The sequence below is a fragment of the Phascolarctos cinereus genome, unplaced genomic scaffold, assembly GCF_003287225.1.
Source record: "Phascolarctos cinereus isolate Bilbo 61053 unplaced genomic scaffold, phaCin_HiC Scaffold_1;HRSCAF=81, whole genome shotgun sequence".
In the NCBI taxonomy this organism is placed as follows: Eukaryota; Metazoa; Chordata; class Mammalia; order Diprotodontia; family Phascolarctidae; genus Phascolarctos; species Phascolarctos cinereus.
In genome coordinates this window covers 153783997-153810138 of record NW_027555514.1, presented here as the reverse complement: position 1 = coordinate 153810138, position 26142 = coordinate 153783997, and the positions used below count along the sequence as shown (strand labels likewise).

Below are 26142 nucleotides of genomic sequence, written 5' to 3'. Positions count from 1 at the left end.
AACTGAAATGACATATCAGCTATCTTAATTCTTGTATTTCTAGGAGACTGAGTGTACAGAACCAATTTTATCATGCTCTTTGGAATTCCTTTAACTCCAATAAAAGGTGCAGTTGATAGTACTTGCACTAGAAAAATCATTGGATTTATAATCATATGAGTATGGGTTTGTATCAGTATTTTTGACATTTGCTACTTGTTTGACATTGGACTGATGTTTTAGTCTATCTATCTGAGCCTTGGTTTCCTTTTATACTGATGGATGTTATATAAGATGGTCTATTAGGTCTTTTCTAGGCACAAAGATAAAGTCTTATAAACTCTTGGCTGAATTTGTCAAGTCAATCAGGTCAGTTAAGTTATATATTTGTTATTGTATGACTCTGTCAGTAATACCATTGTATTGAAATAGATAATTTGGAAGAAGAATAATTGAATTCCAAGCTATTGTGATTTAAATTTTATTAATATGTTGTTTTATATTTTGTCCATCAACATTAACTGTTAACATATATTCTTATTGATAAAAAGTAATTCTCCGACCCATGTTTCAGAGGTTATGTCTAATTCAAATAACATTTTCTAGTATTTGCATGGTGGAATTAGGGAGAACGTAGAGCTAATTGCTGGCTTTCAAAGTCTAACATTTGCTTTTGGCTGATAGTACAAATGGCAAATTATGAATAACTTAAATGCAAACTCGATTAATTCTAGAAAATATTACGTTAAAATTTTAAAATTCATTTATGTATATTTTATAACAGCTCTATTTACTCGCTCCATAGTATTTATTTGAAGGTTACTAATATTAAAATACAGAGAGAGCACAGTATGCATATTCTTGGGTCTATAATCATTGCAACCACTTCCAAAATAACTTAGACACATTTTATCCCTACTTATAAATGATCTGTTCCATAGTATCATATTGCTTTAAGGAAAGAATTGTTAATCAAATATATTTTATGTTCTTTTCCCTAAAAACATTCATTTCTCATTTTAATGATCCTCCTTTTCTTTGCATCCATTTTTAAGCCATTAATGTTGATGTAGAATGTTGCTTTATTTTATATCTCAGAATTCCACTAGTAATAGTTTTTATATCTTTTATTTTTATCTCATTATTGTGTATTTTAAAATGCTTTGTCATTATTGTAGGGAAAACCTTTTATTTAATGATCTTTCACTATCATTTAGATTTCAATATTTTTTGCTTTAAATCTCCTTCAAGAAAACAAAAAGGCATGTACAGAAAAAAAATTTTAGAATGTATTTTTTATGTGCTACGTACTGTTTCTTGAACATTTGAAGTATAGCTTTCTACAGTAAGTTGTGTTTTTAGAAGGTGCATTGTCTCTTGCTTCAGAGCGTCTGGGCTCAAACTTTACCTATAGTTGTTACTACTTGTGTGGCCTGGGCTAAGTCATTTAGTCTTCTTGGTTCTCACTTTGGTCATCTCTAAAATAGAGGGGTTGGAGAAAATGTTTTTTCCAACTCTAAATCTGTTATTCTAAGATACAAAACTTTTAAATTAAACAACTCTTCCTAATTCACTGATAAAAACCTAGTGAATAATCATCTAGGTCAATTTATTCCTAACCTTTTTGAGTACAATAGTACCTTGGATCATTCATGTTAATCATCAATCAACAATTCAATAATGTCATCTTTTGGTTGAGAAAAACAGTTTAGCAATGAAATCAAAAATAATTTAAATGAATTTTTCTCATATTAATCACAACAGCATCCAACTATATTTGAAAAAATATTAATTAATATATGTATGTGTCTCTTAGAGAATATCCCTAGAGCAGTCTTTCATTGGAGCTAAATAAGGATTAAAATGATAACGTTTGATGGTTAACTCTTGTATAGTCGGCCGACCCTGATTCAGGCTGATTGCCTGATACTTTAGTTCTGATATTGGAGCAAAATGATGCATTCAAGTCATTCAACAGTTAACAAAAAGGATGGTGACTTAGTCATTCATAGCATGTAAAAAATACAGTGCTCAGTTCTGGTAGAACTGAGTGGCTCCCTTTGCCTCTATACAGTACTGTATCTAGTCAGCAGGGCAGGGTATCATCACTCACCTGGCCTTGGGACATCTGTCAAGTCTAATGTACCTTAATTCCATGTGATGATGCCATTTTATGCATGTAGGTAAGCATTTCCTACTTGGCTGATCTCCTGGACTTCATGATCTCCCAAATTTTATCATTCTGCAAGATCAAATCAACTCTGAAACTAACACCTCCTCAGTACCCTCTGCCCTTGGGGACCCTCCTTCCCTCTCCTGTGACAAGGTTGATGGTGGACATTGGAGAGCTCCTTCCAGAACCTCCACTATTTAAGATGGTTGTTGTTGTTTAATCATTTCAGTCCAGTTGCCTTTGACTCTTTGTGGCCCCTTCTGGAATTTTCTTGGCAGATACTGGAGTGGTTTGGTATTTCCTTCTCCAGCTCATTTAAAGGTGAGGAAACTGAAGCAAATAGGGTTGATTGACTTGCTCAGGGTCACACAGACACTAGTCTGAGGCTGGACTTGAAATCGGGAAGATGAGTCTTCCTGACCTTAGGCCCAGCACTCTATTATCTCTGCTACCTAGCTTCCTCTCCACTAAGGAAGGTAGCAACATTCCACCTCTGCTTTTCTGGAATTAATTAAGTCAAGGAGGGCAACCAAGGGATGTAATTCTGTAAATCATAGTTCATCAAATCATTTCCCTCCCCAGCTGCAGGACTTCATTATCTCTACCCCATATACTTTCTTTTACACTCCTTGAGGGCAAGGACTGTCTTATGCCTTTCTCTGTATCCTCAGTGCTTAGCCCAGAGCCTGGAAACATATAGTAGGTGCTTATAAAGGTTGATTGACTCTGACTCTGTATCTCAAAGCTACTCTGAATCATTATGGTTGCAGGCCACCAGCAAGCTGTGTCACAAGCTAGGTGACTTGACCATTAACTCCTGAAGCCAATCAAGTCTTAGGAACTTTAGGAAAACAAATTGCTTAAAGCACGGGACCTATCATATCTTCCCATAGCTCTCCTGTCCTAAGGGGCCTTGGCTCACAGACTGATCTAGAGGTAAGAACATGGCTAAAGAACTGGGAGAGACCTTAAAAGTTACCTAATTTACTTCTCTCATTTTGCACCAATTCCCAAGAATAAACACTATTTTTAATTCTGTAAGACTGCACTGTCTAGGAAAGCATGTTAGTAGCAAGTGATATTTTTAAAATTGAACCTTAGTAGAAATTGTTCATCTTTATATGAACAGTGCCATCACAGGCCATGAAATCTATAATAGATCTTGTCTTTCATAAATACTTATGCTTTGTATCTTATCCAATACCAAACATTTCCCTGTGCAGTTTTCGTTTTCTTTAGACCTTTGATTTCATTAGTGTAGAGAACTCTCCATGTGAAAACTCCCTCCACCAAGGCAGATCAGTATTGCTTCTCTTATTCAAAATCTTAAGTAATTGTCTGGAGTCACTAAGAGGTTGAGTGATTTGTCCAAGGCCTCAAAGATGGTATGACCCTGTACCCAGTAATTCTGGGTAGGTTCTTACTCAGGCCAGTCTCCCAGTAGTTTAGTTTAGTCTCTGTACCTGGAAGGCTTTTTTGTTGCATTTGCCTGGACATCATGAATGTTGAGGGTGCTGACATATAAATTTTTATTAATCAGCATTTTGTCTGGGTAATTATAAGTAATGTTTTGGTCTATGCTTGGGGCAGCTAGGTGGCACAGTGGAGAGATTGTTGGGCCTGGAATCAGGAAGACCAGAGATCAGATGCCGCTTCAGACACATACTAGCTGTGTGACCCTGAACAAATCATTTAACCCTGTTTGTCTCAGTTTCATCATCAGTGAAGTGGAGAACTACTACAGTGTAGTAGAAACTACAGTTTCTTTGCCAAGAAAATCCCAAATGGAGTTACACAGAGTTGGACGTGACTGAAAAATGACTCAACAACAACAACAACAACAACAACAACAACAACAACAACAACAAAAACAACAAGCAGAAGGATATTCAATAAGGACACCTGAAATTGATTCAGCCTTGCCTACTTTGTACTTAGGTGATGAGGAAATTACCGGTTGTCTGAGCCCATATTTTCCTGAGCCAAGCAAGTTTTTGGTAATGTCTCAGTACTTTTCAGGGAAAAATTAGCCTACTCTGTATGACATGGGGGAGAGAGGGAAGGGTTAAGATAGTTCTCCTATCACACCAGGTCTTCCTAATTGAATTAATTAAAATGGAATTTTAATTACCTTCTAAGGTTACAGTAGAATCATTTTAATATACAGCTTACTGTTAATGTATAGAAATGTATTTGTCACATTGCTATGATATATAGTGGAAAGAACACTAAGGCTATATGCAGGAGACACATTCAGATCTTTGCTCTGATGCTCACTAAGCATGTGATTCTATTAAAATTACCTAATTTCACTGTACCTCAGAAGTCTCAAGTGAAAAATGAGGCAAATGCTCACTAAGTGTGTGATTCTATTAAAATTATCTATTTTCACTGTACCTCAAATTTCTCAAGTGAAAAATGAGGCAAATAGTTAGTACTTATACTCTCTTTCTCAATGGATTGTTGAAGGAATTTTTTTTCTCTATGTCCCCAGAGCCTCATACAGTGTCTCACACATGGTAGTCATTTTAATACATGTCTGTTGAATGAACGTTAAAGCACTATATGGTAGGGATGTAAGTTATTATTATATGTTAAATAATACTTTTATTTGGCTTCCTGTTTTAGGGGATAAGATCTCAAAGTTGAAAGGGACCTCCTGATTTCTCTAAAATTATAAATGAACATTTAATGAAAATACTAGTATCATTATTAGCCAATATTTATATAGTGCTTTAAAATTTTCAAAGAACTTCACAAATTTTATTTCATTTGATAGCCACAACACTGGTAGATATGTGCTATTATCATACCCATTTTAGAAATGAATGAACTGATGCAAACAGAGGTTAAGAGACATGCACAGGGTCCCATAGATATAAAGTACCTGAGGCCAGATTTAAACTCAGGTCTTTCTCCATGACTATGTCTTCTCCATTGTACCATATGTCTGCCTCTATGTTATCATGATGATAATAATAACAATAATAATAATAATAATAAACCATGTTGAATTATTAACTCATGGTTCTATCTTGTTACCTTTTTAACTGTAATCATAAAAGTTATTTCCTACCTATCTTTCTGGCCTGGAAACTCATGTTCTTACTTCATTCTCACCTGAGTTTTTCATATTCAGAGTGAATCATGAGATGGTTTTCCGAATGATAAAATCATAAATTTAACATATTGGTTTTATAGGAATAAACTAGAAGATAATTTTAAACCTGAGAGGCTTTGGATAGCCTGTTCTTTGCCAGGTAGAGACAAGTTCAATTCTGCATTGAACTAGCTTTATTTGAACTGCATAAATATATTTTCTATCATTTAAGTCAAAAGTTTCTCAACCTTTCAATGAATTTTAAACCTTAGATATCTAGAACCTTTGTAGCTCTAAGACAGAAATTTCCTCTAGAGTCACAACATATTTAATGTTTGTCATTGATTTGGTGTCAGGAATCAAATCTATTTCATGTAAGCATTTTAAAATATGTAACAATTGTTAAAAGATGATATTTTTGTACTGAATAGGGAATGTCATTGTATTCGATTCAATATGCCTTTGCATTTATTTACCAGAAGTTAATAGAACTAAAGAATATTAGTGCTGTAAAGCATCTTAGAAATAATTTATAGTAAACCAACTCATTTACATTTACGTATATGAGACCCACATAAGCAAAAGAAATTCAATTTTGATCTTTGTCAGTGATATTCTTGTAGACAATTTACTTGACTTTATCATAAAATAAAAATTAATATGAAATTTAGAACCATATTTTCTTGAGCCTTACTCTTTAAATAAATGTTTATTAAAATACATTTTAGCATTGAGTTAAAGATAACTTTTTCCTTACTTTTTTAGCAGCAACTACTGCCCTGTAAGATATTGGAAGTCAAATGAATGTTTGTAATTCTCCTTAAATAACTAAGGTGTTAACTGATATAGATCCTTTGAGAAACATTGCAAATTATTCATTTTTTAGAGAGTCAGCAACAAGATGCTGTAAAGAATAATGGAGGAATAGAGGAGGAATAATTACATAATAAATAGAATGTTATTAGCTATGTGACCTTGGGCCAGTTATTTAATCTCTCTTTTCCTTAACTTTCTCATCTGTAAACATGAGGGGATTGAAATCACCTCCTAAAATATTTTTCCAGCTTTAAATAAATCTATGATCTTATGAACATATATCTACCCATTTGTTTTCTATAGATAGAAGTAATAGGAAACAAGTCACTTTCACTTGGGAGAGAGGATAGAAATTCTTATACTTCAAGTTTAATTTCTTGTAATGAGTTTTATTCTTTTCTTCTCTTTCTCTATATTTTGTTTACTCTTAAGGGAAAATTTTCAAAGTACATTAATAGAATTCTTCATTCCTAAGAAAAAATGAATACTCTCATGAATTATAGCTTTAAATAGCTTGTGTCTATGTTATTAACTAGTTGGAGTAAAGGTTGAAGTACATATTGTGATTATTTATTCAAGAGAGTCATAAATCAAATGAGCTCATTGCTTATTTTTCAGGAGAGATGGAAATATTAATAATATTCCTCCCCCAGTGTATTTTTGGACAAGATTTTTACTCTTACCACTGGAAATTGATAGTAAAATAAATGACAAATTGAATTGTCTTATTATGTCTGTAATGCTTCACTATTCTTTGGACATCTTCTAGGGAATTGCAATGTTACTCAAATGAGGAAGGGCTAGAATTATAGTGTTAGTCCATGAAGCTGACTTATTAATGTGTAGCTTGTTATTTCATTTAGGTTGGCATCATGTGCAGTGACACATCTAACATCTTTCATGCAGGGACTCATCCCTAGTAGAAATAGCTAACAACAGGCACCTTATGCTTTGGGTATTCCCCTCAAAGCTTAAGATGTAAAAGGTCCTTTACAAAGAATCACCACTTAAAATTTGCAAATCTTTTTCTTATGAGCATGTGCATCTGTTAACATTTATGATCTAAATGCCCTGTTTTCCATCAAATCCAGTAACACTCACTGAAAGTCCCCTCCATGTTACAGTGAAACCCAAATTGTAGTCTACCTTGAAAGCAAGTGATGCCTTGTAAATTTAAACCATATTGCTTTGGCCAAAATTCCAGCTGTTAAAACACAGATAATGAAAAGACAGCATAAATAGTGCCCAATGTTCTCCATGTAGTTAAACCACACCCTCACCTATTACATGAACCATAAAAGGGAATTGCTTTGGGGTCAATGACAATGTCATATTGGTTCATTTTTTTGGTTTGTTTGATTGTCAAAATCCTCTCAATGGAAGACAATTCTATCGTTTCCTATTAATCATTTCATGAGAGCATTCATTGAAATAGGCACATTGTTTAAAATTTACAGAGAACTTTCAGCATAATGTACATTTATTATTGAATTGGTAATTAACTAAACATTAAAGACATTTTGAGTTTGATCAAAGACAAAGAGTATGATTAAGATAATTTCCTTTAGGTAAAAAATAATACTGTGTAGTTCACAAGAATGTATTTCATATTTTTCTCCTATAATGGAAATAGCCACACTCTCCTTTGATTTTTCTTACACATTTCACTCTATTGTGTTCTCTATTTTGTCCCTCCTCATATTGGATTATGAAGGCTTTAAAGTCAGAATACTCCATTTTAATTGACTCAGAGCAGGAAGGGACCGTAAAAAAAATTATTCCAACCTCTATTTTGCAGATAAGGGAACTGAAGCCCAGGTCCTAGAACTCTAAATCCAGGTTTTTATGTCATGTTCTTATCTATATTTTTATCCTAGGTATCATTCTTACCTCCTCACTCCCTTTCACCTCCATATCCAATCAGTTGTCAAGGCCTCTCATTTCATCTCCATAACATCTCTTCTACATTTCCCTTTCTCTCTCTCTCTTTTTTTTATTTTTCTTTTCCTTTTTTTTTTTGATACTTCCTCTACTGTAGTAACCTTTAACCTGGTAACCAGGTCATCACCCTGGTAACTGTTTTTAAATCATGAGCTATATAGAAACAGGCATTAGATCTGAATTGTTCCATCAGCCATAGTTGTTGACCCCTGGTCCAGGTGTAGTTTCACAGGATACCCTTTGCATTGATGTATACTAATAACCTTTATCTTAAAGACATACTGAAATAAATAAGCAGCAGAGCCCCAATGTGTTAAATAGAAGGAAGACAAAGGGCAAAAGTATATTTGGTAAAGTGCATAGTGCTTTCAATAATCACAAGATACTCATTACAAACAACAAAGAAAAAATCACTTTAACACCAATATTCTAATGGTGATGACTTATATCTATGGATCATGTAACACATCTTTTAACAATCGAACATATAGTTGATCCAAAGGAAAGTGGAAAAATATATGATGACTACAGTTGGCTACAGTGTATTGCCAGTAGTAACTTTCATGCAGGAACTGACATAAAATCAATCAAAAAAGTTCATGATCAGAAAATGAGGTTATCCAGTCATATGAACAGAGCAAAAGATGACATAAGGGTAGCTCTTGTGCTCTTTTGATATTGGATGAATTATATAGTATGAATCTGTCTTAGGAGGGTTTATCACACCAGCATAAGAATATTATATGAAAACAAAGGCACGGCTATGTTTCCATATGTACAAGTGAAGGTAATTCCCACAGTGATAAGCTCACAGATCCATTACAGCATGAAACATTAACACATGTCATGTGAGAGTTTTTATGTCATCTTAATTCCATTTCCCCATGTATTTGAAATTTCACACAAAATTATGTTTATACAAAACACGAAGACCCACTTATTCTGCCCTTCAGTTGAATATTTTATATTACAACCATGACAGGTTTTAAGAATGGTATTTTTTATTCAAGAAAAGCATGATTATTTATATAATCAGGCAAAAAAAATCATGACTTTTAAGTGTTTAACAATATTCCTAAGATCTAATTTGCAGAACTCATCTCCTTGTCATACCAGTATTCTCTTGAGTCTCCATTGGTTCTCAAGTACTTCATCTACACAAGGAAAAACGCAAAAATTTAACCTGTTGCTATTTTAAAGCTTATGGTAATATTTCAAGTTGATACTGTTGCTTTTATGCAAGTGCCATAATTTCTTAAAGAAATATTTTTGAATTTCTACTCATTGTGCTAGATGCTGAATTAACATATCTGAGTCTCCAATTGAAATTATCTGTAAGAACACATTAGTGAGCCCTATTTGTGGTTTAAAAAAAAGCTAGAAATGAAGTAGGTGCTCATTATATATGATATTATTGTACCATAAGAAAAGCTGAACATGAGGAATTCAAAGAAACAAGCAAAAGTTCGTATAAACTGATGCAGAGCAAGATAAGCAGAAACGATAGAACAAAATACACAATGACACCGGTAATGCAAACAAAATCACATTGAAAGGGATGTTAACTCAGACCAATTACATTGAACAGTCCATCTCAGAGAACAAGAAATGAAACATACTTTCCTTCTCTTGGTGGAAAGAGGTGGTATAAATATAGAATACTGCCTACACTGTTAGGCATACTTGATTGGCTGGTTGGTTTGACTTAATTAATTTTATTGTTATAAGGGAAGATTCAAGGATATGTGAGGGGATTACCATGATATTATAAACCAAAAGTCATTAAAAAACACTATTTTTTAAAAAAGTCAATGTCTTTCAATACGATGACAATTAAATCTTAAAATTAGTAACAACAAATGGCATGAGGTAAAGAATGGAGTTATTTAACTGATCTAGAGAATAAGTAGTATATCACTAAAATAACAGTAAATAAGTCACATTCTAGATTCACTTCTTTGCCTGATGTTGGTAACTGATGCCTATTTAAAAGAAAATATAAAAGAGCTTTATTTCTGTAGTTCATCTATCTTTGACTTCATTTTTTGAAATGTCCATGAGATGTTGATTTTTCAACATTTATTCAACAGTTGCCCTTAGAATAATCACTTGATTACTGTCAAATTAGAATAGTGGCAAAATAATTAGTTAAAGTGAAAGTTACCTTCAATTGTCATGCTCAGGCTTTTAAGTCCCTCCTTTGAGAACAGGCAAAACTTTATTAAATTGAAATATTCATATTTTCTGATTCAGATAGTCTAAATTGCAAAGATGACCCATTACCCTTGCAGATTTGTTTTTACTTTGTTATTTGATAAGTAATGAGCTGGAATTCATTATTCTTATTCCTGATATCATTATTCTAAGGAAACGAATATAGAAAATTAAGACAGTACTTTGATTTCTAAGTGTGGCATGGAACATCATAAGCCACGTCCCCGGCACCTGAAACAGTTCTTTGCATATAATAGGTATTTAGTTCAAGCTTGTTAATATTGTTGAGCTGTCAGTACTGACTCTGTGATTATGGGCAAGCCATTTTTTAAAATTTATTTTTGTTGTTGTTAAAGTGCCACTTAGGTAAGTTGCAAAACTTGTTATCAATTAGTATTAGTAGAGAAAATTCCCATACCCACTGAATAATTGTTAAAAGGGAAAGCACATTGCTTGCAACAAATATGCATAGTCAAGCAAAAGAAACTCCCACCTTGGTCATGCCGTAAATGTCTTATTCTGAACCGCTGTGTTCATCACCTCTCTCTGAAGAGGTGGAATATTTCACCATTGGTTCTCTGGAATTATGGTTTGTCATTGTCTGTATTAAAGTTCCTAAGATTTTGAGGATGATTTGTTTTTGCAGTGCTGTTGTTATTGTTTAAATTGTTCCTGTTCTGATTGTTTCACTGCATCGGTTCATACAAGTCTTCCCATGTTTCACTGAAACTGTCCTTTTCATAATTTTTAATGTTACAGTAGTTTTCTATTAATTTATATACCATAATTTGTTCAGCTATTCCTCACTTGATTGACATCCCCCTTTAGTTTCAACAATATTAATTTTCATAACTGATTTTCTAAGCAATTTGTTTAATCTATAATGTGGTTGACATGCTTGATGAAAATTCCTTGAAAAAATAACTATTAAAAACCTTTGAATGGTATGAACAGAAAGGGCATTTCTGTGGTTACATGCATCAAGTAGGAACTTAAATGGTGAAACATTTTCATGGATGTCTTCATTTTTTACAGTACATTTGCACTCAAACCAAACATTAACACTGAAATATTTGCTAGCAAGATTACATTTCAAGGTAAATCTTTAACATTATTTTTAGACAGTAACGAGTCTCTCATGTATTCTCTGTGGTCTTCAACTTCATTTTTTCTTATTCAAAATAATGAAAACCTAGTTACTTGTTTCTACAAAATATTGAAAATGTTTGATATTTATACCACTAAGCCATGACTGCAAAGTAACCAATATTTGAATTTGATAGAGTACCCCACTGGGTTAGAATTTGTGGTTGTCACTCAACTTCAAGAGAATAGCTGAAATGCAACCTTCCTTCTCTAAAATTCCTAATTTCATTTTTGAAAGTTCTGTACTTGATTTACTGAAACTTATTTTCAATAACTTTGCTTGATCAAAGTTTTATTCCTTTATTTCAAAAGGTCATAACCTGGAGTCTAGGAACCCCTTAAGGGTCCATAGATAGATTTCAGTGGGCCATCAAGTTGAACAGGAAATAATCACATCAACTTTTCCAGTAATCTCTAATTGAAATTTAGCATTTACTTCAATTTATTCTATATGTTCAAAAACATTCTGAAAAGTGGTCCATAGGCTTCAACAGACTGCCCACATGTCTGTGACACAATGAGGTTAAGAACCCCTGCTTTAGATGATTTGTGCCGACACATATCAGGACCTAATATCATCTGACATTATAGACCACCATCAACCATCTTTCTTCTATCTGTTTAGTAAATGAAGGGGCTTGACTTCTTAGTTTTCTTCCATTGCCTAGTTTTCTTGGATTTGGTATGTCTGAACATGTGGCAAAATATGTATGGGCCAGTAAAAGACTTGGGCTTATTTACAAAGTCCTGTGTGCACCTGAACATTTTATGCTCTTCAACAGTGATCTCTTCATAGGAAATAAAACACTGAGATGAAAATATTACCTAAGAAAGTGAACTCTTCTTTGAGTGACAAGTTATTGGAGAAACTAAATCATCATTAATTTTTATGCAATTTTAATGGATTTTGCGGTTTTCTTTCCAGGGTCATCTATTTCATTTGGAATCACACAGATTTGAGCGAGGAAGAGGAAGATGTCCTTTTGATCCCAATTCTTCCTTCACTTCTACTTTAATTGGTAATTATCTCTCAATCTTCAGGATGCTGTCATCATGAAAACTGCATGTGCCAATTCCTTAAAATGTTGTCAATATTTCTTTTACCCTGTCAGACCTACATCCAAGCATATGGCTGGCATTCATATAGATTGCAGCTAGTGCTAATGTAAGCAAGATCAGATGTTACATTGCTTGTGTCATCCTGAAAACATAATTGACTGTCACCTAATAGCTGGATACAATAGTAATTTCTTAACTATAAAAACATATTTAGTACAATTCATTTTCTTCACTTTATTAGTAAGTCCAGTTTCCATGTGGGAAAGAAAAACTTTTTTTATTTTGAGTACTTCCTAAAATATTTGCTGAAGATAATTGACTATTCACTTTTACTATATTCTGTTCCTTATGTTTTCACTGTTTTTTTGGTAGGTCATCTAAAATATTAATTCTGAAATTTCTTACTTTATCCCTTCACTTACACATATACTGTGAAAGGTTAAAATGTAGTCACTGCAGATTCTGTTATTTTCCTCTGTGACCTTTGATTTCCTAAATGTATGGAACTCTTAGCAACAAAAATTTTTCTCTCCCAGAGTGGATCACCATCTGTTTTACAACTGATAATCTCAGGGAATTGCTTAGGGCCAATGAGAGGTGAAGTGACCAGCCGTAGATCACACATCCAAAATATATGAAAAATTGGAATAGACTCTATGCCTTCATGACTTTAAGGACGGCTAGCTATCAACTACACATTGCTTGTTCTCCCTGGATATTTTAATTTTGTTTTTAATATAGTCTCCCTAGTTAGGAAAAATCTAAGACTATATCTGGAATAACCAAGTCACAGAATTCCTGACTTACAAAGGACCTGAAAGATAATCTCATCTAAACAGTGTATGAATTGAAATCTCCTTTACAATGTTTTCAACTCTGGTTCTACCCTTGACTTTCTTCCTTCAAAAGCATTCAAGCATACAATGATTTTTTTTCTCTTACTTCAGTATTATTTGGAGTTGTAATGACACATTTGTGAAAATATCCCTGAATGATGATGAATTTGCAGCTGAAAATTGAAGGTAGCAATACTTTGCACCTAACTCACCAGAGGTATTAAGAGAAATGAATTAATTCTAGTGTTAAGTTTTTCCCTTAGTCTTAGCTAGGTGGTTCTGAGTAAATATGAATATCTTATTGAATTGTCAGGATTTATAATTATCACATGAAATATGTGAGTATGATTATTAATAAGAGAAGAATATAAAACCAAGATGATTTAACAACATAGCTAGAATTATATAAAATTCTACATGGTTTTCTAATTAATTAGAATTTATCAGGGTTTTTGGTTCATTTTAGGGATGAAATTTCATAAATAAAAGATTTAAATAGTAATATTAGCTTATGCTGCAGTTATACACCTATCATGCAAAACCATCGTAATAACAAGTCTTGAAGTCAGAAAAAAATGGTTTTAAATTTTGCCTTTACCACTCATTAGCATTAAGACATTGGACAAAACATTCTACCTTTCTGAAATTTAGCTTCCCCATCTGTAAAATAGAGATAATGATAATTATACCATTTACATCAGGGTTGTGAACAGAAGACATGGTAAATTTTTGCATTTATAAAAAAAATATGAGTTATCAAAAGTAGGCTATAGAAAGGGTTTTTCATTCAAGGACAAAATTAGAGGCTCAGAAATAAATTTTGAAAAGACTATGGAATGGAGATTAGAGGCAGCAATCCAACTGAACTCTTTCAATATTCTCCTCTAAACAACTTTAAAATAATTTTCTCAGGGCAGCTAGGTGGCACAGTGGATAGAGCACCAGCCCTGAAGTCAGGAGGACCTGAGTTCAAATATGGCCTCAGACCAAGCACTTGACACTAGCTGTGCAACCCTGGGCAAGTCACTTAACCCCAATTACCAATAAATAAATAAATTAATTTTCTCAAATCAAATTTTGGAGGTCAAGGTGAGACATTTTTCTGGCTTAAGGAAAACTTAAGGGGGAAGCTAGGTGGCACAGTGGATAGAGCACCAGCCCTGGAGTCAGGAGGACCTGAGTTCAAATCCGGCCTCATTCATTTGACAATTACTACCTGTGTGACCCAGGGTAAGTCACTTAATCCTATTGCCTAGCAAAAACAAAAAAAGAAAAACAAAAAATAAAACAAATTTAAGAGCTCCGTAGGAAAGGTCTGTGACACCCGGGTGGAAGCCTACCTGGAGGCAACTCATGTGGCAGCAGTTATTACTACATTGGGCCTTGGAGGTGGCAGCAACAGCAGTGACATCAGCAGTAGTAGCAGCTTCCAGAGATGTCAGCTCAGAGATGGTAAGGGGATCACACAGATGATTAGAAAGAGATTCAGTGGGCTGTTTGCTGGCCCTGGGTATAGCTGGCACTGATTATCAACTCTATTGCCCATATGCAGTTCTGGGTCTTAGTTCCTCATCAGAGAAAAGAGATTGGGGTCAGTCACAAGGGAGTCATCAATGCTTGTGGCTTCAAGGGAGCAGGGGCTCTTCTTGGGAAAGATCAGAGAGCCTGGATGAGGAGAGTCATAACCACACCTCTAATTGAATTACACTACCTTGGAAACACTGAAAACTTGCAGACCCCTCAGAAGTAGCTCTGCAAACAGCAACACAGAAAAGCCTGGAAAATAGATTGAGGGATCATTTAAGAATTTTTGGATGATCTTAAAGTCAAAATAAAAAAAAAACTACTCATCATATTTCAGAAATTGTCAAGGAAAACTGCCCCCAATATCTTAGATCCAAAGAGTACACTGGAAATTGAAAGACTCCACTGATCACCTCCTGAGGAAGATCCCAAAATGAAAACAACCAGTAATATTATAGCTAAATTCTAGAATTCCTAGGTCAAGGAGAAAATACTGCAAGCAGACATAAAGAAACAATTCAAATATCATGGAGCCACAGTTAAGATAACACAAGATTTAGCGGCTTCCATTGTAAAGGATCAGAGGATTTGTGATATGATATTGTTTTTAGATGTCACAAAATTTATGTGTACACATCAAATATATCCATATAATATGTAAGTATATAACATGTCAATATCTTTATACCTATATTTGCTTTTTTTCTTTTTCAATGCTCTTAGGTTCTTTATAGTTTTAAAATTCTAAGACTCTGTGACTGTGCACTCATTAATGACTTTTCTAAGCATAAAAATTTGAAGACTTTCATATGTATTTATTCAAATAAATGCATAGTCATTCTAATTTAATAACTAGTTATTTAAATTTAAGCTGTTAATTTAAGAAGTAACAATTTAAATAAGAGTAAAAAGAATTTAAAAAGAATGAGAATACAAAACAAAAATGTTATTATAGGAAGAAAGTTGTACATTATGTTATGTTTCATGATTAAGCCATAGCAAGAGAATCTAGAAGATGGGAGACTATTTTTTTTTAGCATTACTTCTTAACAAGACCAAAAATGTCTTCTTTTTTCTTAAATGTACCAATCACCACTTAGCATCTCTGGAGTCTGGAACTTAAAAGATGAACATTAAAAGAGGGGGAATGTTACAAGAAGGGACAATTTCAAGTGAGTTTCCACTACGCTTCCAAATAGAATTGCATTCCATTGAAATGTAAAGTGCTTACTGTCTGGGTGGCTTTTCCTTTTACTCAGAACAGAAATCAAATTATAAGAGCTCTCCAAGCCAAACACAAAAGTTATAGAATAATCTCTCCAAAGAAAAGAAATAAAAATATAATTCTTCACATTTATCCATTCTCTTTCATCCCAAAGTACTTTCAAGAGATCATTCATTCACTGTTGAAATGCAGCAGCCGCTGGAGTGGAAACATGATAACCAGTGTGAGCCAGCAGCACTTTCAAAGAAAGGATGTGAAGAATAATTCAACCAATTGAAAAAGCAGCAGGAATGTGGGCAGGAAAAATGTAGCTACCTGAGTAGGAATTTGGCAAGCACAGTGAAGTTAACCCCAGCAGTGAAAGAATGCCCTATATTATGTTTTATAACCATACATTCCCTACTGATGTGTAAAAGTAGAGCTGGAATGGAATGATGGTTATGATACTTTATATGTATGTAGTCTTACAATTTATAATGTGTTTTTGTATCCACCATTTTATTGGATCATTGCAACAAGCTTGTGAGATAACAAGGCCAGATAAAATGATCATCTTCTAGAAGAAGAAACAACAGTCTCCTACACTTAGTTAATAGAGAAGCAAATATTGATGTCAACACCATCTTTTTTACTCCTGGTAGATGTCCCACCCACATTTTTACTTTTTCAGTACAAGTCTAGTTATGTACAGTCTAAATGTTAGATTTAGGGTCCAGTCTAGGTCTTAAGGTAGCCATTTTCAAATAGTCTAGTCTAGGTCTTAAGGTAATCATTTTTCAAATAGTTGAAGGGCTGCCATAAGGAAGATGGATTAAATTTGGTCTACTCAGTAGTAAATGGAAGTTGCAGAGAGGAAAGTTTAGGTTTAATGAAAAGAACAACTCCTAACTAGAGCTATCCCAAAATGTAATGAGCTGCTTGAGGAGGCACTAGGTTACCCCTTACTGTTTTTCAAGCACAGGAGCAATTGTAGGGGATAAAGAAGATGACTGTTTTATTATGGATTAGAATACAGAACTTTTTTAGCTTCCTTATGACCTCGAGAGACTATGATTTTATGCTTGTGTTATACAGAGTATCTCAAAAGTCTTGATGCAGTTTCAAGTCTTCAGAAGTATAAATGTTACAAATGTATAAAAATTTTTGGAGAGCTTAATTATTTAAATTTTCTTTCACTTATTTGGTTTTAGGAATTTTGAAAAGTACATTTAATTTTTTTTCAGTCTTTCTTAAAGCTAAGATTAAAATTGCCATCCTTTCATTCACTGAGCAACAGCTGATAAAAGGTTTTACAAAGTTCAAAAATTGCAAACAACAGTGGTTAGGTTGAATTATAATTAAACATTACCATATTACATTTGTATGCAAGTGACCTTTCAAATTCTTTTTCATAACTCTGTAGCGTTTTTACTTCTGAAGTTATTAAAGCTTAAAACTGCACAAAGACTTTTGGGACAATCTATATTAATTGTGTATTAAGCTCCAAGATGTGGATTCTGTACTAGCTATGAGAGTAGTCAGTTATATAAGAATTCAAATTAAAAGTAAAATTAGCATTATACTTGCAATTTAATAAAATTATAATTTCTCATTAAATGTACTTGCAAAATTAGTTTCAGTTGGTTCTTTAAAATATGAAGTGAAAGTGGGGCAGAAGACTGAATAAAACATGCACTTGGTACTGAATTAAAGTCATGTAACATGGCTACTTACTTTAGTATTTCTTTGTTATTTCACAGCTTCTGTGGTTCCATCAGGTACCAAACAATACAGATTCCAATGTCTACACTAAGGCTACTAAGTTGCCTTAGTAGATGGTTTTATAAGTTGTTGTGTCCAAAAGTTTTCTTTGCTCACTCAACAAACTTTTGGTAATAAAACTCTCCAAGTTCAGCTTGACTGGTCTTCAAATGACAGATACACACAGTTGGCCTCAAGGTCCATATTTGAAGCTTTTACAACCTATGGGACCTGCCAAATCTTATACTTTCTGGCATATTCTTTTAGAACAAAATCACCTGTGTACCACAAGAAAGCAGTACGTAGTACTTTTATGGAGACACAAAAGTATATTTATTACAATGAAATATCTAAGATGAATAATGATACCAGTTGCTTTATTTTTCTTAAGAATTTTTAACTAATAATAAATTGAATGATAGATTCAAATATCATACATATTGTGAAGGCAACATGAAATTATTTGAGCCTGGAAGGCAGCATGTTATAATAGATTGAGAGCTAGCCTCTGAGCCTTTGTTTTAAGTTCAACTTGAGCTGAGGTTAAACCCATAATAAAATATTCATCTTCTTTATGGCATCCTCTACAGAAGGTCTACTATCCTGCTCTTGAAGAACAGTGAAGGGGTAACCCAGTGCTTCCTCAGGCAGTTGATTACATGTTGGAATAGATCTAGTTAGGAAGTTCTTCCTTTCATGGAAAGTTTTTTAAATTTCTTTCATAAAATGGATCTGTGACCCTGGGCAAGTTGCTTTAACCTCTTGGGGATTTAGGCAGCTCTCTAAAGTTGCATGGCAGAGAAGAAACTGACCTGCTTTGAAAGAGGGAATTTCCCCCTGTTGGAATGAAGACACAGTCCCTATCCATACCTTACCTTTGAGCCCAATACCAAAAAAACTTATTACTTTAGTGTTGTAACTAGTAAAATCCCTTTCACTTCCCTTTTTCTTTTTTTTTTTTTATCCAAGGCAATCGGGGTTAAGTGACCTGCCCAGGGTCACACAGCTAGTAAGTGTCAAGTGTCTGAGGCTGGATTTGCACTCAGGTTCTCCTGACTCCAGAGATGGTGCTCTTTCCATTGTGCCACCTACTGCCACCCACTTCCTTTTATAAGGAAAAGCCAGATATAATGAATACCATTTCTTTGCTTCTGGTTTGCCAGGTGATAGTACTACATAGACCTATATCCTTGTCATTAATCCCTTCCCTAATCTCTGCACCCATATTTCCAAAGGTGTCCTAGACATTGGGAAACAGCATAGTAGGTAGAGTGCTAGACTTGAAGTCAGGGAGATTTGGGTTCAAGTCCTATCCACTCACTCAGTGACCATAAGTAAAGCACTTAACCTCTATGAAACTCAAGTTTTCTCACCTGTAAAACAGAGCTAAGAATAGCTATAGGTCCTAACTCATGGAGTAATTCTGAGAATCAAATGAGATAATGTATGTAAAGTGTTTTTGCTAGGTTTAAAGTGCTAGTTTAGTGTTTCTGTGGCATCACTTGTTTTATTATTATCAATGTCAGCATATCCCCTCTGTAGCTCAAGCTTCTGGTAGGGCTGCATTCTGTATAATCACAGACAAGAAATAAGAAAAAGCTAATATTAACCTGCAGATGACATTATATATTGTCTTCACTATGCATATGATATTTAAATTTAACTTTCAATTCATATAACATCTGTTAAGTACATTGTATGTTCAAGGACCTGTACAAATCACTGAAGAATTTCCAATGATGAGACATTACCCAATACTTGTCTATTATATGTGAACAGATAAGGGAGAGCATGGCAGAAGTAAAAGATAGATCCAGACAAAAAGGTACAGGAAAAGTTATAAGTATCTCATGTAAAACTCCTTTATTAGTAGTTACATTATTTTAAATATCTATACAAATAATAGCAGGGGGCTACTGACTGTTTTAGCAGTACAGCAACCAGAATTCAGAATTTTATATGGAATATTTTGCATTTCTTCTGAGAAGTGTCTGCCCTCTAACAAAGCACTTTATCTGAAACATTTGGCCTGTGGAACTTTGAAGTTAAATGACTTGCCCAGAGTCACACAGCCATTATACGAAGGTGGCAAAACTTGAATCTACCTTTTTTCAGCTGTGATGCTGGTTCTGTAGACTCTTGACCATGTTGCCTCCCCTAAAAATATCTTTTTTATCTTATACTTTATATTTTACAAAGTATCATGTGTGTATATGTGTATATATATATATATATATATATATATGTATATATATGTATATATATGTATATATATATGCAAACACACATATATGTGTATTCATACATACATACATACATATGTATAAATATATATCACATCTCATCTGACCTTCACAACAAGCTTGGGAAGAAAGTAGCATCATTATACTCATTTTAAAGATCAGACAGTTGAAGTTGAGAGAATTTAAATGACTTGCCAGTCATTTAACCATCAGAGGTAGGATGTGACCTTAGATCTTTCTGACTTGAAGGCCAGTGCTCAGCCTATACTGTACTCCTTAGGTATCTCTATATTCCTGCCACTACAAAGTCTCATAACTCAAAATTATGTAAACATGATCCTGGACTCATGAAATCTATGTAAGCCAAGTGATATTGGCAGATTCTCCTAATCTAGAAAGTCTTTGAATAGATTAGCAAATCACAAACAGCACCTGCTGTCCAAGGATTAGCCTAAATAAGTATGGAGAGGCTTATCACCATCAACTTGGCCATTAGGTGATGAATGCTTTTGCTATAGAAATCCATGAAACATTGACCCAGCAATAGCACTTTTAGGGCTGTATCCCAAAGAGATCATAAAAATGGGAAGAGGACCCACAGGTACAAAACTATTTATAGCAGCTTTTTTTGTGGTGGCAAAGAATTGGAAATTGAGGGGATGCCTATCACTTGGGGAATGGCTGAATAAGTTGTGGTATATTAATGTAAGGGAATACTATTGTGCTATAAGAAATGATGAGCAGACAGACTTCAGAAAAACCTGGAAAGACCTATATGAACAGATGCTGAGCGATATGAGCAGAACCAGAACATTTTACACAGTAACAGCCACATTGTGTGATGACTGACTTTGATAGACTTAGCTCTTCTCAGTAAAGCAAGGATCTAAGACAACTCCAAAATACTCAATGATGGAAAATACTATCCACATCCAGAGAAAGAACTATGGAGTCCAAATGCAGATGGAAGCATACTATTTATTCTCCTTTTCTTTTGCTATTTTTAAAAATTTCTCCTTCCTTGTAGTTCCTCCCATTAGTTCGAATTCTTCTATACATCATCACTAATGTGAAAATATGCTTAATATGAATGCATAAGTAGAGCCTATATCAGACTGCACACCATCTTGGGAAGGGGGGAGGAGAAAGAGGGGAAGAAAATTTTAAACTCAAAATCTTATGGAAGTGAATGTTGCAAACTAAAATTAAATAAATAAATAAATAAATGAAAAGAAAAAGAAAAAAAAGAAATCCATGAAACAACAACAACAAAAAATTTCAAATGTCCCTCAACCTAGGGTGTCCCCTCTTCTGCTTCCATAGTAACGAAGTGTCAGAAAAGAAGGTCATAGGTGCTATAAATCAAATAGCTTTGAGACTTTTAATTTTAATTAATAATTTATTTAAATTAACTTTCAATTGTTAATAAAATTAATTTCTATAAAATAAAATATAAATAACTATCAGAAAAGAAGGTCATAGGTGCTATAAATCAAAGCTTTGAGACTTTTAATTTTAATGGATAATTTAATTAAATTAACTTTCAATTGTTAATAAAAATTAATTTCTGTGAAATAAAATACAAATAACTACATCATTGTTGATATTCTTTTTATAAAAGCCACCAGGAGACATAAAAGTTGAAACTAAATGAAAAAAATGAAAGAGTTTAAGAGCTTTCCTTGGAAAAGCTAATAAAGGTGTTGTCAGATTTAGTGTCTTTGTGCTCCCAAAGAAAACAAAGGACATCATTTCATTTGGGGATTATATCAAAAGAAGCTTTGTAGTTTTGATGATTAGTGTCAGATCACTGTAAAATGATGTGTATTGCTGTGTATATATCAATGTATGTTGTAGGACATTATCATCAGATAGAGAATCAGTAGGAGTAAATACTAAAATGAATGCCAAATTAAAAGAAAGGAACAAGATAATAAAATACTGAATATAATTACAATTCCAACAAAATCTGCTGAATTTGAAAAATGAGAAACATATAGAAGTAAAGCAATTGACCTTGAATACAGCTGCTCCAACTAGGAGAACAAAGGAAACCAGAAACTGGCTTTTAAAAAAAAAATTTTTTTTCTCTGTTCCAAATAGAGACACGGCAGTTAAGGACAACACCACATTAGAATACAAATTTATGAAAGTATGTAAATCATTAATGGGGAATGGAAGAAGATTACCAGTTGTATTATTGCCTTATAAAAATAGCACAAAGTAATAGAGGTGGGATCATCCTGCAGAAAACTTGAGAAAACATGAGAATCAGCTAAACCAGATCATTCCAAGTTGTTATAATGACAAACTTGAAGGAGAATAACACATAAATGAAAGATGGAATAAAATTGTTCATGATTTTGTAGTTACATTTCCTCATCTTTAATAACAATGCAAAATAAACATATTTGGATTCTATTATCTCAGCATCCAGTGTGCTAAATCAAGAAGTGATGACATTTAAGAAAGAATATGAAGTTGGGAAAAATGGCTGGACCTGAAAAAGTGCCTACAGAAAAAATCTGTACTGAAGGCAATCAAATTTTAAAGGCACAGAGAATGTATTCTTATGATATTGATGAGAGGAAACTATTCAAAAGAATATAAAGAAATCAGAGACAGTTTTGTCCCCCCAGAAAAAAAATAACCAAGAAATCAATCAGCAGCTACCTACTACCTACATTTTCATCTCTGTAAAATCTTTACATACACACACAAAATCTAAATATGTTGATAATATCTCTATTGAAAATATGAGAATTGACTTGGAAGATTTTAGCACAGGTGACCACAATGAAAAATGATTAAATCAGTGCTGCACCAATATTACTCCATGTTACAAAACATAGGAAAGTTCTGGTGGACTAAGGAAATATACTATGCCAGGGTCAATGTACAGTGTGTTCAACTGTGGCTGATCAGACCAATATGAACTCAGAAAGCTCTACCATAGTCAGGCACAAATAGTCCATATCAACATTTGGGATGGAGATGTCTCAGAATTTGCACATCTGTTGTTTCTTTTGAGCTGCTACAATTCTGCTTTGCTCATAGTGTACAGTGCCTTCTTTGATGCTAGCACACAATGCTGGGTAGTCCTGTGACAGTGTCTTCCATGTCTCATAGTTGATTCCAAAGTTTTTCATGGAGAATTTGAGAGTGTCCTTGTATCACTTCTTTTGACCTCCATGTGAGCACATGCCTTGTGTGAGTGCTCTGTAAAATAGTCTTTTAGGCAAATTGGCATTTGAGCATGACCAACCCACCAGAGTTGAACTCTCTGCAGTAGAGTTTGAATGCTTGTCAGTTAAACTTGCGAAAGCACTCAGTATTTAGTTCCTTATCTTGCCAAGTAATCTTCAGAATCTTCCTAATACAATTCAAATGGAAAAGATTCAATTTCCTGTCATGGTGCAGGTATACTGTCCAGGTTTCACAGGCATACAACAATGAGGTCAGCACAATGGCTCTGTAGACCTTCATTTTGGTAGGAAATCTAATACCTCTTCTTTTCCCATGTTTTCCTTGGAGCCTCCAAACACTGAGCTAGCTCTGGCAATGCATACATCAACTTCATCATCTATGTAGACATCCCTGAAAAATAGACTGCCAAGATAAGTGAACTTATCCACAGCATTCAAAGTTTCTCCATTTGCTGTAACCAGTGTTTCCACATATCGATGGTTCAGTGCCATCTGGTGGAGAACTTCTGTTTTCTTGGTGTTAATTGTCAAGGCAAAATTACCACAAGCAGCAGAGGATAGATCTGTTGCATCTTAGTCTCAGAGGCTGCACTGAGTGCCCAGTGAGCGTGTAGTTCATCAAACTAATCCTTGGGGGGGGGCACATGCAGGAATCCATCAATGTGTTAATCCTGGAGATAAACTGGATGACCACCTGAATAGTAGGAGAAGAGAAAGCCAGATTGCATTTGAGAAAATTGCACAGAATCCTGAATGTTTCCAAACACTCAATGGCACAAAGACTTATCCTTTTAAAATCACCATTCTCTGAGGGAAGTTAAGTGGTTGTGACTCATGGAATATCACAATTTCCAAAGAATCATAAGTGTAGGTGACCAGAAGTGCAGAAAAAGAGATGCATGATGGTTTTAAGTAGCCTGCACCATATAAAAAATGATGGCTTCTATGTAAAAAGTCACATAAAATATTTCTTCAAGGAAATGTATGAATAAGATAGTCCATTCAGATAGCAGATGTAAGGGTTACATATTACAAACCACACTCATATTTAAGAAAAGCTAAAACATCTAGAGAAAGGCTTCCAGCATATTGGGTAAATCCACTATGGAGGATTTGTGGTAGGTAATGTATAAAAATTTCAAAGGATGAAATGACTTGGATGGATTGTGATATGAAGTAATGAAAGTAGTACATGCATGGGAACTCCTTCAAAAATTTCACCTGTATAACAGGGTCTAGCACTAAGCTAAATAAGCTTAAGTATAATTTGCTAATGACTTTATTGTTTTTCTGACTCATAGTCCAAGAAAATAAAGTGTTTGGTTTGGTGGCTCATTATATTAGATTTTACAGTTTGAAGAAATTTTGCTTTATATCCCTCAGAATCGTTCAATAGCATTATCTAAAAGTATTTCATAAACTTTGAAATTTTATTTAAATGTGACATTATTTTTATTAAGAGAAACTACCTCTGTCCTATCAACTAAGGATGTTTTATTTTTTATTTTAATACTACTTTTATTCTCTTGCCTGAATAAGATTTTGACTTGTGTTGGGAAAGAGTCAGAAATGTTTTACAAAAAGGATATTTTCATTTTGAGTTTAGCTCACAGCAAAATTGCCCCATTTCATTCTGATGTAGCTCCAATTGTAATTTAACTGTTACCATTCTCCAGGTGCCAGTAGTGTGCCAACATGCATTATGTCATTCCTTTGGGGGAAGTTAAAATGTTCTCATGTACATTTTGACATTCTGCACATAAATTGCTGACTTGTTTTTGATGTTTCATGTTTTTTTCTTATGATTTTCTCCAGCCTTTGCTAAAATATACTCAGTTTTAGATAAGATTTTATAACATTCACTGCACATTTTCATTAGAGGCAAATTCATAGGCTTTAAAGCTGAACAGGACCTTATGGACAGTTGATTTCTCTTTACAGAAGTCTAGCAAAATAGAGAAGTCACACAGGTAGTGAGCCTCAGGTTTTAATTCAGATTATCTGCCTCTAAATCCAGTATTCTTAAGTTTCTGACTGATCTTTCATATTCAAATGTTGGAAACCTGGACAAACCATATGAACTTCTCCTTTGACACACAGTATCACAAATTAGGAGTGCTTATAGGAATAGAATTTAAATGAGGTAGTAAATACTTTCCCAAACCCTCTGAAAATCATTATTTCTGCATTTGCTGGTTTGGGAAATCCAATATGAGAACATTCCTTCTCCCAATGCAGGTGCAAATTTAGAGGATCATGGAGACAATAAGAAGAGAAGTGACTTGAAGTGACTTGTCTCAGTCACAAAGCCAATTTGTATCAGATGAGACACCTCAGGATAGCCTGAAGCTGATGCTAGTTTTCTGTCCACACTGCTTCCAACCTTCTAAATTTTACACACACACACACACACACACACACTTATGTATGTATATGTGTGTGTGTATGTTCATTAAAACACTTTATATCCTCTGTAGTTAATCTATAACTTTTTCCTTAATTGTCAGTGTCACTCTCCATGGCATTAGAAGTGAAAATATTTCACTCTGTGTGTGTATTTATTTTAATTTGCATCACCACAAAATTTTAAGGGATATTTGATTTTTAAAAAAAAGACTGAATTCCTTTCCCCTAAGAAAATTGATGTGCTTCTTACGGAGTTCTGTTTCTTTTTGGCATTTTGCAGAATTCTTGTCATCTATAGGCTTTCTGTAGCTTCTGAACCAGGCCCCTGACCCCCATGGAGCTTTTTAAAGTTTTGACTTACAGTTTTCTCAAAGCTCTTTAAAAAGTGGGATACTCTTTAATACCTCATGGGCTTTCACTACCATAAGAAACTGGTGTTGACCATGACAGTTGGAGTGCCTGTTATGAGCCACAAAGCAAACCACATGAGATTGAACAGTGCTAGTGAATGCAAGATGGCAAGATTTACAAATA

The 26142-nt window shown here is 34.0% G+C and overlaps 1 protein-coding gene across 1 annotated transcript in view; it reads left to right on the top strand.

Annotated features, from left to right (window-relative positions):
• The window catches only part of SEMA3E (semaphorin 3E), a 345931-nt gene that overhangs the window by 243413 nt on the left and 76376 nt on the right, over positions 1–26142 (top strand). Inside the window, exon 5 of the mRNA XM_020999789.2 lies at positions 12295–12388. Coding sequence (XP_020855448.1) covers positions 12295–12388 — 94 coding nt within the window. The remainder of the gene's footprint in view (positions 1–12294; positions 12389–26142) is intronic.